This window comes from Mus caroli, unplaced genomic scaffold (assembly GCF_978045245.1).
Source record: "Mus caroli unplaced genomic scaffold, Mus_caroli_1 scaffold_8, whole genome shotgun sequence".
Taxonomy (NCBI): domain Eukaryota; kingdom Metazoa; phylum Chordata; class Mammalia; order Rodentia; family Muridae; genus Mus; species Mus caroli.
The window spans coordinates 101,399,116-101,412,810 of NW_028227263.1; the positions used below are offsets into that span (position 1 = coordinate 101,399,116).

Consider the following 13,695-nt stretch of genomic DNA (forward strand, 5'->3'; position numbering starts at 1 on the left):
GAAGCACAGCGGGCTAGGCTCCAGCCCCACAGCCCTCCCGCTGTGTGACCTGGCGGGGAAGCCAAGAAATTCTTAAGCTTCATCTCCCAAGAAAGCACTATCCATAGTTTTAGCAGCCTCTGGCCTCATGGGAGAGCCTAACAGTGGTCCCCAACCTCTTCAAGCCTGGTCGCTCCCCTCAGCCCTCCGCCTGACGCTCCCCGCCCGGAGAAGAGATGCTGCAAGGGTTTCTGCATTGACATTTTGAAGAGGCTGGCGCACACCATCGGCTTCAGCTATGACCTCTACCTGGTTACCAACGGCAAGCATGGCAAGAAGATCGATGGCGTCTGGAATGGCATGATTGGTGAGGTAAGACAGGCGGGACAGAACCTGTGGGAGAGGAATCTTGAGGATTTAGGCCATGAGGAGGGCGTCCTGGAGCAGGGGGCGTGGCCAAAGGAGACTGCCCGGCTTGGTAAGGGCATTGTGTGAAGTGGAGGGTCACAGGCTGAGGGAAACTTCAGGGGTAGGACTGGGATGCTTGGGGCAGGGCCAGTTTATGGGAGGCGGTCAGAAGAAGGGACCTTGAAGGACAATGGCGAGGAGGGCTAGGAGGGTGGATCTCCTAGGGAGGGGCGGGACTAGAGGGTAGAAGTCATAAGAAGGGGGTTTGGAGGGTGGAACTCCTAGAAGGGGGCGGGGCAGGAAATCTGGATCCCTAGACCTTAAGCAAGTGATGTTGGGACAGTGGGCGGGGTAGAGGAGACCTCTTCTGCTCCTGCTTCTGCTCTCTCTCTCCCCTACTTCCCTTGCTCCTCTGTTCCCCTCCTCACTCATCAACCAGACCTCCTAGCCTGTCTCCCACACCATCACTGTCTCCCAGGGCCAGGCTTTGCCCAGCGCTGGCCTCTGTCCTCTGAGCCGCTCCCCTTGCCAACTCCTCGATCCACCCCAGGTGTTCTATCAGCGTGCGGACATGGCCATCGGCTCCCTCACCATCAATGAGGAGCGGTCAGAGATCGTGGACTTCTCCGTCCCTTTTGTAGAGACAGGCATCAGCGTCATGGTGGCACGCAGCAATGGCACTGTGTCCCCCTCTGCCTTCCTCGGTGAGCCAGCCAAGACAGAGAGTCATACTTAGACAAGGCTGGAACAACTGTCCCTCACACTGTGGGCCCTGGGTCCCATGAGGTGACATCACTTCCAACTTGAGGTTCCTGATCTGTAAAATGGAAGAAATACTTTGCCTGGCAGGAAGTTCAACAGGCAGTTCAGCCAGCCTGAGCTCAGGAGCCTTCTCTTGCAGTGCCTTCCACAGCTCTCACCCTGGGTTTGCATCCACAGTTGTCTGGGGTGCTGCTGTTGTTGTTGTTGTTTTTATTTGTTTAAAGACAAGGTCTCTCTATGTTCCTGGCTGTCCTGAAACTCAGAACTCAGAGCAAGCTGCCTGCCTCTGTCTCCTGAGTATTGGAACTAAAGGTGTGCCCTACCACATCTGGCCAGATTTTTGGTTTTGGTTTGTTTAAAGATTTTATTTATTTTTATTTTCTGTGCATTGTCATTTTGACTGAACTGGAGTTACAGACAGCTGTGAGCTGCCATGTGGGCACTGGGAATTGAACCTGGGTCCTCTGGGAGAATACCCAGTGCTCTTAGCCACTGAGACATCTCTCCAGCCCAATAATTTTTTTTTGGGGGGGGGGAGTGTTTCAAGACAGGATTTCTCTATGTAGCCCTGGATGTCTTGGAACTAGCCCTATAGACCAGGCTGGTCTGGAACTCAAGAGACCTGCCTCCTGAGTGCTGGGATTAAAGATGTGGGCTACCACCTCCTAGCTGATTTTTGGTTGTTTTATTTTGTTTTAAGATATAGACTTAATATGTAGCTTAGGTTTTGCCTTGAACATCCAACTAGTCTTTTATGTCTCTGTCTCTGTCTGCCTCCAGAGTATAAGGATTTGTTTTTGGTTTTTTGGTTTGTTTTTTTTTTTTTTCCTTAAGGAGGGCTCTCTGGGGCCAGGTGTACCCCAGCACAAAAATGTATAGGGTTTGTTTGTTTAGTTTGTTTGTTTTTTCCAGTGCTGGGGATTAAACCTAAGACCTAGAAGACCATAGTGACTAAGACAGGCAAATTCTTGTCTCCTAGGAGCTCCCCCCCCACATTGAGAGATGCAGACTAGACCACCCCCAATAGTTATCATGAGAAATTAGGCTGAGGTGAAGAGAGAGAGGCACAGGGTGGCTGTTAGTGTGGATAGGACAGGAGAGGGTTTTGTTGTTGTTTGTTTTTTGTTTGTTTGTGTGTTTGTGGGGTTTTTTTTTTTTTTTTTTGGTTTTTTGTTTGTTTCTTTGGCACAGGGTTTCTCTGTGTAGCCCTGGCAGTCCTGGTACTCTGGTACCAGGCTGGCCTCGAACTCAATGGAATCTGCCTACCTCTGCTTCCCAAGTGCTGGGATTAAAGGTTGGCAAGGGGGCCACCGCAGTGGTCCATGACACAAAGGACAGAGGTATGCAGAAGCACATCAGTGAGGGACGATGTTTATGGATCTGGGTGTGACCAGGAAGCCACTTTGTGGTGCATTGGGCAGAAACATCAACTCCTGATCTGGGGACAACAGAAGTGGGCAAAAGGACAAGGCCAGCAGGTCATATCTGTTGCCCCTTGCTCTTGGCAGTCTGAACAAGGTTCCAGAGAGAGAGAGAGAGAGAGAGAGATCCTTTCCCCTGGGGGCCATGAGATTGGGGAGATGGTCCCAGAGAGAAGACTATGCTTTTTCTTTGCTGGCCGTGGAGATGGGGAAGACAGACCCAAGGAGCTTGAGGGACAGGATCAAGGAGCCCGGGGCTGGGTGGTCACGGCTGCCAAGAGGCAGAGCCTGGGATGGGATGAAAGGCCCTGAGGGAAAGCTGGTGAGGTGGAGACTCAGGTCTTGAGCTCAGGATATATAGTAGACAGCTGATGGGGCCGGTGAAAACCATAGAAACGGTTATAGTAGCTCTCTGTGAGAAGACTGCCAGAAGTCTATATGATAATAGGCCGTCCCTGAAGTAGGGACCAGGAGAGGGAGCAGAATAGGATGGAGTCAACTGGGCTCCCTCTGTCCCTCAAGCCTTTGCTTGGCTGATGCCTCCCATGTCCCCAGAGCCCTACAGCCCCGCTGTGTGGGTGATGATGTTCGTCATGTGCCTCACCGTGGTCGCCGTCACAGTTTTCATCTTTGAGTACCTCAGTCCTGTGGGCTATAACCGAAGCCTGGCCACGGGCAAACGTGAGTCCCTTCCTTAGCTGACCCCACACAGAACTATATCCCAGTAGCCCTGGGGTAGAGCTAAGTATGAGGAGTGGAGGGACTGTGAGGTCCATGTCCTGTCCTGGCCCCCACAGGCCCCGGAGGCTCTACCTTCACCATTGGGAAATCCATCTGGCTGCTGTGGGCCCTGGTGTTCAACAACTCCGTGCCAGTGGAGAATCCTCGGGGCACCACCAGCAAGATCATGGTGCTGGTGTGGGCCTTCTTTGCCGTCATCTTTCTTGCCAGCTATACAGCCAATCTGGCTGCCTTCATGATCCAGGAGGAGTATGTGGACACCGTGTCTGGGCTCAGTGACCGGAAGGTGTGTACAGGGGGCAGGCTGATCTGGCTTGTAACTTGTCCCAGGGCAGAGGGGTTCCTGGGAGTGTCTGCCCCCTCGTCCCCAGAGGAGTAAAGATGGAAGGTTCTGAAAGGAGCTGAACGATTTAAACATTCCTGGGGAAAGAGGCTGTTCCCAATGTCCCAGGAGCAGTAATGCCAAATGGGGTGTTCTAGACAAGTGGATCACTCACACCATAATGAAGATGGAATTTCTGACACAGCTAATCCATTGGTGACCATGCTTGGGTGAAATACATCAGCAATGAATGACTAATAATGTAGAAATAACACTGAGCACCAGGACATTCAGGAGTCAATCTCAGGCTAGTGATGCATGCCTATAATTGCAGTCCTCCAGAGGCTGAGGCAGGAGGATCATAAGTTCAAGGACAGGTTGGCTACATAGTAAGTCACTGTCTAGAATAAGAACAGCAATAAAGTCAAGTCCAAATTTTTACTGATTAGATTCAACCATGCATAGAATTATCCCATCCAAACACTCCGAATGCCCACCCCCTCTGTTTGTACTCTTGCCTTTGGTATCCTCCCACAGCATGTGGGGGTGGAAGCCATAAGGGACACTGTGAGACTACAGTGGCTAGCCCCCTATCTCAGACTGTGAGCGGATTGTAGCATAGATGCAATGGGTTGCATTAAGTGTTGTCTTCAGGGGAATGGAGGTAGAACATCGGTGCAAACAATATGTCGGTCATACCTTACATAGCAAAGGGTGTGGTTCTGCCAACACCCTCTGAACCTGACCCTTAATTTGCAGGGTCTCCAGAATGTGGCATTCGGTTTGGGTGTTTCCTAGAGGGTACATTAATAAGTCCTCCTTCTGTCCTAGTTCCAGCGGCCCCAGGAGCAATACCCACCCCTGAAGTTTGGAACGGTGCCCAATGGGTCCACGGAGAAGAATATCCGAAGCAACTACCCTGATATGCACAGCTACATGGTGCGATACAACCAGCCGAGAGTGGAAGAGGCGCTCACTCAGCTCAAGGCAGGGTCAGCGCAGACTCGGGCAGTGGGGGCCCTAGAGCACTTGGGGAGGGTGGGGGCTCGTGTCAGAGGTCATCCTGGGGCGGTTCGCTAAGGAGACCTGGGACAGTCAGGACTGTGACTAGGCCCCTTCGTGGCTTTGTAACTTTAGACACCTGACTCGGTGCTCTGAGTCTGTTTCTGTGTGCACAGTGAGGATCACAAGGACATCTCCTTGCTATAAGAACAAAGTCTGGTCAGGAGTGGTGGCGCGCGCCTTTAATTCCACCACTTGGGAGGCAGCTCTTGGTGAGTTCCAGGACAGCCAGGGCTACATACTCTGTCTCAAAATAAACCAACAAAAAACTTAGTTAATGCACACAGAGCAGTGGCCAGAGCACTGTGGGTCTTTGTGGGTTATTGTATTGATATCATCAGTTCTGAACTCTGCAGTGAATAATTCGATTATGGGAGGTGACTTTTTTTAAAAAATATTTTTAAATATTAGCTCTCTAAATCATAGGGCTAAAGTTAAATTCAGTCTTCAAAGTGCAGCCCCCAAAATGGCAGACTTAATGTGGGGCCTGGTTTGTGGTTCAGCAGTAGAGGGCTGGCCTGGTCTATCCCAAGCTCTGGACTCGTCCTCCAGAACTGCGGTTTCCTACATGGAGTGCAGCCGCTCTCTTGCCTCTTTCGGCATGTGTTTCTTCTCTTATCCCTTCTTTGTGCTGGACAGTACAGGTAGATATTTCCTGTTCTCTGTTGCTGAGCATCAGAGAGGAAAAACGAGCAGCAATCACACAAACTGGCAGGGTCACCAGGGTGTGTGAGTGGGCTTCTCGGCGGGGTCACAGCCACCAGGGCATCAGGTGGGCTTCTGGGAAGAGATAGCACGTGTGCACTCACGGGTTGACGCAGAGCCTTGCAAGCACAGGACATATAGAGGCCCTGGGGCTGGTGTGGAGGGACATCTGGAAGACCAGGTGGCTGAAGGGCATGGACCTAGAGTGAAAGGGCAGAGGCAAGGACGACAAATGGTGACCCCTGGGACCATCAGGGTTGGCTTTGTGCCAAGGCGGTGAGACACCTTTGCAGGGGACTAAGCAAAGAAGCCTTTAGTTCTTGTTCCTGAGTGTTCTCCACTCAAGACCAGAGGGGAGCATGAGCAGTATGGAGGCCATTATGTCCCCTAGAACCTTCCTCAGGCCCCACCTTCTTACTCATCCCTCAAGCAGCCATTCTGGCTAGATCTGTTACCCCTTTCTCTCAAGTGGACTGTCGAGCCCCAAGAGAAGGAAGGCAGTCAGCTGGCACAGTATGAGGTGAGCCCGAGGATAAAGCTCTCTACCAAAGGCTGGAGAGGTGGCTCAGTGGTTAAGAGCACTGACTGCTCTTCCAGAGGACCTGAGGTCAATTCCCAGCAACCATGTGATGGCTCACAACCATCTGTAATGGGATCTGATGCCCCCTTCTGGTGTGTGTCTGACAGCTACAGTGTACTCATATCCACAAAGCTCTGTACCAAAAAGTATTCGCCCACCTAAACGTGGTAAAAGAGCAGTTCTGGGGGATCTGCGGTTCCTGTACTTAGAAACGTGGTTAACAGCAAAGCAGATACGCTTCGAGATTGGAAAGAACATTGACACACTGCTCTCTGTATCTTGTAGGATAGCAAGTCCAGGGAGCCAATCGTGGTGGCCCATGCCTGTCGTCCCAGCACTTGGGAGGGTATAGCAAAAGGATTGAGGGCTTAAGGCCATTCTGAACTACATAGTGAGGCCCTGTCTCAAACAGGAAAAGGAAATAGTACTTGGCTAGCAGGATAGTTCAAAGATGCTTTCAAGGGTCCAAACTCTGTACACATTTCTGCTCTGCCAAACTTGCAGTATAGGCCTTCATGCTCATTTGGTTGCCTCATGGTCACAGGAAAGCTGCTGCCGCTCCATGGAGCACGTCCTAGTAACAAGCATGGAGGAGGAAGTGTGATGGAGTGCAGGCTCTTCTCTCTGCCAGCCTTGGCCCTCTCAGGGACTTGTGCATCTTTCTAAGAACCTATCAAGCGACCACTCATAACTGTCAGGGCAACTGGGAAGATGATTATCTGAGCTGAGAACGAGGCTGCGGACTGAGATATAGTCTCACCACCTGCTGGAGTCTTGCCCTGTGTTTTGGGGTTTTGTTTGCTTGCTTGCTTGCTTGCTTGCTTGCTTGCTTGCTTGCTTGCTTGTTTTTGCCAAGCTCAGCAACGTTCTCTCTTGTAGCTCTCCCTCTCTCCATCTCTATCCTCTCTTTCTGGGGTCACATGGACTCTGTATCCAAACGCTCAATGAGCCAGCGAGCCTTGAGCCTCCCGTTGGGGTCTGGGTTAAGTACTCCCTTATCAGCCAGCTCTGATTTGTCTCCTGCAGTGCCGTGCCCTGGCCATCAACCCTTGCTGGGACACCTCCTCCTCCTTTACCCTCTCCCTAGACCCATCTGTCACATTCATATGACAGATGTTGCTAATGCTCTAGGCAGGAACCCTGAAAACTTTCCAGGGCTCCATGCAATGGGAAACTTCTTACTTGAAGCTAGGAAGCCAGAGTGGTGGTCATCCTACCTTGGCAGATAACCATAACTATATAGATAACCATAACTATATAACTATATATGTATATATATATATATATATATATATATATATATATACTATATACACACACATTCAAGTTAGAAATGTGGCTGCATGGCTCCGTCCATCTCTTATGACTATGGGGACTGACTGCCCTATCTTTCCCTCAAGCCAAATCCTTGCCTTTCCTTGTTTAGAGAGGGCCAACCTTCCTCTGCTCTCGGCTCCCAATTGCTCAGACCTCTCCTTGTTGACATGAATTGGAAAGAGTGTAGAGGTTTTCCAAATTGCAAGAATTCCCAGAGCAGAATCTAAAAGGGAGTATTCTGGTGGGTATAACCCTTGGCCCCAGGGACTCTGCTCTCTGTAGGGGCCCCAGAAAAATCCCTCCTTCCCTCAAGGTCGGGACACAGCATCCAACATCCATTCCTCCATTTTTCGTTTGTTTCCACTCATCCATTTTGTCTGTCTGTTTACTTTGGGTCTTTTGACCAGGTCTCACGCTGTAGCTTTGGCTGTCCTAGAGCTCACTCTGTAAACCAGGTTGACCTTGAACTCGCAGAGTTCTGCCTGACTCTGCCTCCTGGGTGCTGGGACTAAAGGTGGGACTCCTGGCCTATTCATCAGTTTTTCAGGCAAATAGTCATTGAGTGCCTCTAATGTGTTAGTTCCTCTGCCAGATGCCCATGACCCCATTCACTTGTAATTTTCACTGGAGAGGGGGAGACAAGAACCACCGATGTTGCTGAAAGTTGCCATTTGCCAGGTTGGTAGGGCTGGGGAGATGGTTCATTAAGTCATGTGTTTGTTGTGCAAGCATGAAGACCCGTGTTAAACCCTGTACCGCTGGCACTGCCAGAACAAAGATACGACACTCTCAGGTGCTCCCCGGCTAGCCAAACTCTCTGATAGATGAGCTCCCAATTCAGCAAGAAGACCTGGCTGGAGAGATAACTTAGGTAGAAGCAATTTACCAAGCAAGCATGAGGACTTCCGATCCCCAGCATCTGCAAAACAAGCTTGGGGTGCCTGTGTGCGTGCCTGCAACCCCGGCACTGTGTGAGGCACAGACACAGGAAGGACTGCTGGGGAGTGCCAGTAACCAGCCCAGCTCAGGTTCAGTGAGAGACCCTGTCTCAAGAGAATAAAGTGGAGCGTGCTAGAGCAGCTTGTCCTCTGGGTCTTCCTCGGGCCTCTGTGCACTCATACAAGCACACATACACCATGCCCGCGAGCACAACAAAAGGCAGGCAGCGATGGAAGACATCCAATATTGACCTCTGGTTTCTACACACATGTGCACACACAGCCGAATAAACAATGTACATATAACATACACATACAGAAGGAAGGAGGAAGGAAGAAGGCAGGAAGGCAGGCAGGCAGGCAGGCAGGGAGGGAGGGAGGGAGGGAGGGAGGGAGGAAGGAAGGAAGGAAGGAAGGAAGGAAGGAAGGAAGGAAGGAAGGAAGGAAGGAAGGAAGGAAGGAAGGAAAAGATGTCCTTTGACGTTATCTCAGCTCATAGGCATCTGACCAGAGAGACTTGGTCCTTCTGACCTTGCTGTTTGCCTCTGAGCTGAGACCCTTTGGTTCTGGTCTCCCAGGATGCAGTATTCTATTAGTCTTCAGGAAGGCCAGCAGCAGTGGGTTCAGAACCAGCTGCTGGGGTGCGGTTTGGCTGGAGCTTGCTGTGGCTCCTGATGCACCTCACTTAAGATGAAGTGCTGCTTTTCCTGCGAGTGGCAGGGCGTGGGGAGGCAGGTTCTAAAAGCTCCTTCTCTCCCTGCCGTTCCTTTCCACCTTAAAGCTGGCAGCCCCCCCCAGCCCCGCCCACTGCTCCCCCTCTCTTGGACTTCTTTCTAAGCCGCTCTTTCTTCTGGTCTGTTTGCTGAGCACAGGGTTTGGGTTAAAGTGCTGCCTCCCTGCTCCTTATGGCAGTTTGTGCGGTTCCTCCCACCCTTCTGGAATAGAGCTGGGAGCTTCCAGTGTGAGTCAGAGCATTCTAGTAGCATGAAGAGAGAGGTGAGAATAATTTCATGTTTGTTACTCGACAACTCCAAATTGTTACCACTCAAACATGTAATTAATTAATATAAACACTGATAGAATACCCTATTATTATGGCTTTTTGACCCAGGATCTCACTGTATAGCCCTGGCTGGTCTGGAATTCATTTTGTAGACCAAGCTAGGCTGATCTTGAACTCACAGAGATCCATCTGTCTCTACCGGGTGCTGACTCTCTCCCTCCCTGTTCTGCTATGTCATTCCCCTCCTCATCTTTTTTTTTTTTTTTTTTTTCAAGACAGGGTTTCTCTGTGTAGCCCTGGCTGTCCTGGAACTCACTTGTAGACCAGGCTGGCCTTGAACTCAGAAATCCACCTGCCTCTGCCTCCCAAGTGCTGGGATTAAAGGCATGCACCACCACTGCCTGGCTCCTCATCTTTTAAAGTGACATTAAAATTTTTATTTATTTTTATATTTTTATTTTTATTATTTATTTATTTATTTTTGGTTTTTTTCGAGACAGGGTTTCTCTGTGTAGCCCTGGCTATCCTCCGTGAAACCCTTCCTCAGGGTTGGGACTGTAACAGAGTGGCAGAGCATTTGCCTAACATGTGCTAGGCTCTGAGTTCAACTCCCAGTACCACGTAATAAATAAATAAGCCATATAGGCTTAAAAAAAACAAAGAAAGAAAATAAACCCCTCCTCATTTTTTGTCTTTTTTTTTCCTCCCCCTCCTTCCTTCTCCTGTTTTTCCTCTCTTCCTCCCCCCTTCTTCTCCTTCCCCTTCCCAGTTCTCTCTACTTGCCCCTCCCCTTATGGTTGGTTCTCCTCTCTCCTCTCTCTCCTCCTTCTCCTTCCCATTCTCTTGACTGTCCTGCCCTGCTTTCCGGACACAGGAATGTCACCTATAGTCCCTGGTCCCCGTTGAGCTCTAGCTGGCCACTGCTCTGATCTACTTCCTAAGCACGCCATCAGAGCCAAGCATTCTCTGCTCTCCCTGGGGACCTTTGTTGATTTAATTCACTTTCTGGAACATCGCATCAACTGAAATGTAACTCGTAGCTCAGAAGCCTAGGAACCCAGGAAAGCATCAGAGCACATGTGCTGGGGACTGAAACTCCACAGCGCTGTCCAGTCGGAGTGCAGCCATACACACCCAGTAGCCTCCCTGGGAGATGAAAATAAGCAAGTGAGGGGGTTGTGTTTGTTTGTTTTCAAATATGTTTTACTCAACCCAAAAAAGTCCAAAAATATTACTTGGACACATCAGTACAAACGTGATTTGGTTTGTATATTCAGTTCTCCTTTTCTTAAGAGTTATCCAGCCAGGCGGTGGTGGCACACGCCTTTAATCCCAGCACTCGGGAGGCAGAGGCGGGCGGATTTCTGAGTTCGAGGCCAGCCTGGACTACAGAGTGAGTTCCAGGACAGCCAGGGCTACACAGAGAAACCCTGTCTCAAAAACAAACAAACAAACAAACAAAAAAGTTATCCATCCAGAGTTTGGAGGATGAAATGCAGGATTTTTTCTTTTTTTAGACATGATCTCAGGTAGCCTAGGCTTAGCCTCTTTCTTTCTTTCTTTTGTTTTTTGTTTTGTTTTTTGGGTTTTGGGTTTTTTTGTTATTGATTTTTTTGGTTTTTTTCGAGACAGGGTTTCTCTGTGTAGCCCTGGCTGTCCTGGAACTCACTCTGTAGACCAGGCTGGCCTCGAACTCAGAAATCTGCCTGCCTCTGCCTCCCAAGTGCTGGAATTAAAGGCGTGCGCCACCACTGCCCAGCAGCTCTTTCTAAACATATAACTGAGGTTGGATTTGAACTCTTCCTTTCCTTGGTTTCTCCTCTGCAGTGCTGGGATTACAGGCCTGTGTTACTAAGTCAACACAAGACTTTTCTTTCCTACTGAAAAGCATCTGTCTATTCTCCATTTCTCCCACCTGGAAAAATATTGACATTCATCTCATTCGCTGTGTCATTTTGCTATTTATCTCCTTATCTTCATATACCACATTTGTAAAGCTAATTTAGGTTTTCTGGGGTTTTTTTAGATTTATGTACTTATTTTATATATGTGAGTCCATGGTCACTCTTCTCAATCACCCCAGAAGAGGGCAGCAGATCTCATTGCAGATGGTTGTGAGCCACCATGTGGTTGCTGGGAATTGAGTCCAGGTCCTCTAGAAGAGCAGTCAGTGCTCTTAACCACTGAGCCACCTCTCCAGCCTCTGCTAACCTTGATTTTTTTTTAATTCTTTTACCTTTATTTTCTGTGCATTGGGGTTTTGCCTGCATATATGTCTATGTGTGAGTGTCAGATCCTGCATGTATGTTTATGTGAGAGTGTCAGGTCCTGCATGTATGTCTATGTGTGAGTGTCAGATCCTGCATGTATGTCTATGTGAGAGTGTCAGGTCCTGCATGTATGTCTATGTGAAAGTGTCAGACCTTGGGAGTTACAGGAAGCTGTGAGCTGCCATGTGGGTGTTGGGATTTGAACTCGGGTCCTCTGGAAGAATAGTCAGTGCCCCCAACCCCAACCGCTGAGCCTTCTCTCCAGCCTCCTGACCTTGATTTTTAATTTCACCATCTTGCACCCCCTTCTCCCAATGAAATATTCATTCTCATATTTAATCCATAACTGTGATTCTAACTCACTCCTTGTTTGTGTTAGGACCAGGGAACACAGCGGCTGCAAAGTGATTGCTTCCCCCACCTGTGGTTCTATGGTTCTTGTTTTTCCTGGAGTTGATAATTGGCCTTCCCCACCCTCAGTTGTCTGTTGGGGGTGGAGGCAGGTTCTCATGTGTGTTAGGTTAGCTTCTTGCCAATGCCCCGGTTAAGTGTGTTTTTATTTTCTAAGAACTTATTTCTTTGGTCTCAGACTTGTTTTTGTCGTTGGTTTTGGTTTGTTTTTGTTTTTAGGTGGGGGCCTCACTGCCGTAGGTCCTGGCATGGCTGGAACTTTGATTGTAAACTAGACTGGCCTTGAACTTTCAGTGTCTTTCCGCTAAGCCTCCGCAGGCTGGAATTGCAGTAGTGCTCTACCGCAACACCTGGCACTTCTGGTCTCAGAATTTTTTAGTGTTCTATAAATTGCATAGTAAGGTCTTTTATAGAATCCTGTTTATGTTTAATGTTGCAAAATCTTATCTTCTTCCTCAAATGTTAGTGATAATAATACTTCACCTGTTTACCTTCCTCTCCCTGTTTATTCTAGTATTTTTATTGATATCAATATTTATTATGCACATTTGGGAGTGGAGGTGAAGGGAATTGGTGCCAATGAGCATATGAACAGGGCTGCTGAACACGGGCTCTACCCCGGGGCTCATCTGGACTTGGTTACATGCACAGACAAACACACACACACAGACACGTGCATGTGCACTCATATACACATGCACACATTTACATACATGCACACACACTCTCTCGCACACACAGGCACATGCATATGCACTCACACATGTACACACGTACATACATACACACACATGCACATATACTAATATGGAAAGGAATAAAGAAGGAAATAGTTGATCAGGACTGACACAGGCTTGATAAACCCCCAACGACATGAAACAGAAAAGGCTTTGATGTGCCCATTCATCCCTCTGCCCTGACCAAGTATCTGTTGGTCTTCCTGAGCTAGGCACTGGGCTGAGCGCTGCCTTAGCAGTGAGCAGACCCAAGCCTTCTCTCGGGTGTCCAGACTAGCACTCTCCATATGGCATAGGAGACAGCCATATGCGGTAGAGCTGCGTGTTCCTGCAGTGGGTGGGAAGTATTAGATTCGAGTAGTCCAGCAAGACAACCCTTGAAATGTGGTTGTCACCTGAGATGCAGATTTCTTTTTTTTTTATTTTTTATTTTTTATTTTTATTTTTTAAAGATTTATTTATTTATTATACATAAGCACACTGTAGCTGTCTTCAGACACTCCAGAAGAGGGCGCCAGATCTCGTTACGGATGGTTGTGAGCCACCATGTGGTTGCTGGGATTTGAACTCTGGACCTTTGGAAGAGCAGTCGGGTGCTCTTACCCACTGAGCCATCTCACCAGCCCGAGATGCAGATTTCTTGAATCTCAAGATGCAAGTACAAATAGTCACACGTGGTCACCACAGTGGCCAAGAGAAGCCTGTCATTTCTTTGTTGTTGAGCCAGGGGATTAACGGTGTGCGCCAGTGAACAGCCATCACCTGTAGTTATGCAGGCTATCTCCTAACTCGTACCAAGTTGACAAAACAAAAAAACAAAACTAGGAGAGTACTTTATGGAACTTAAAGTCCTGTGGAGGGAAACAGAATACAAGCTGGGTAAAATGTCAGGGTGTGTGCAGGTGATATGTGCTTGCAATATAAAAAGGTCAAGTTTGGGAAACCCGTGGAGAGGCCTTCCGTGTTAAGTGAGGGCTCCAGAATTTTCTTCTAAACAAACACTCGGAGGAAGTCAGAGGCTGAGTTGGGCTGCTGTCTG

The 13,695-nt window shown here is 48.9% G+C and overlaps 1 protein-coding gene across 2 annotated transcripts in view; it reads left to right on the forward strand.

Moving 5' to 3' along the window:
• The window catches only part of Grin2d (glutamate ionotropic receptor NMDA type subunit 2D), a 34,352-nt gene that overhangs the window by 8,890 nt on the left and 11,767 nt on the right, over positions 1 to 13,695 (forward strand). Inside the window, exons 5-9 of one of the 2 annotated variants that reach the window (XM_085841725.1) lie at positions 165 to 351; positions 938 to 1,091; positions 3,126 to 3,251; positions 3,368 to 3,597; positions 4,465 to 4,625. In XM_085841725.1, coding sequence (XP_085697851.1) covers positions 165 to 351; positions 938 to 1,091; positions 3,126 to 3,251; positions 3,368 to 3,597; positions 4,465 to 4,625 — 858 coding nt within the window. The remainder of the gene's footprint in view (positions 1 to 164; positions 352 to 937; positions 1,092 to 3,125; positions 3,252 to 3,367; positions 3,598 to 4,464; positions 4,626 to 13,695) is intronic. The other variant, XM_021167257.2, reaches the window with a different exon arrangement.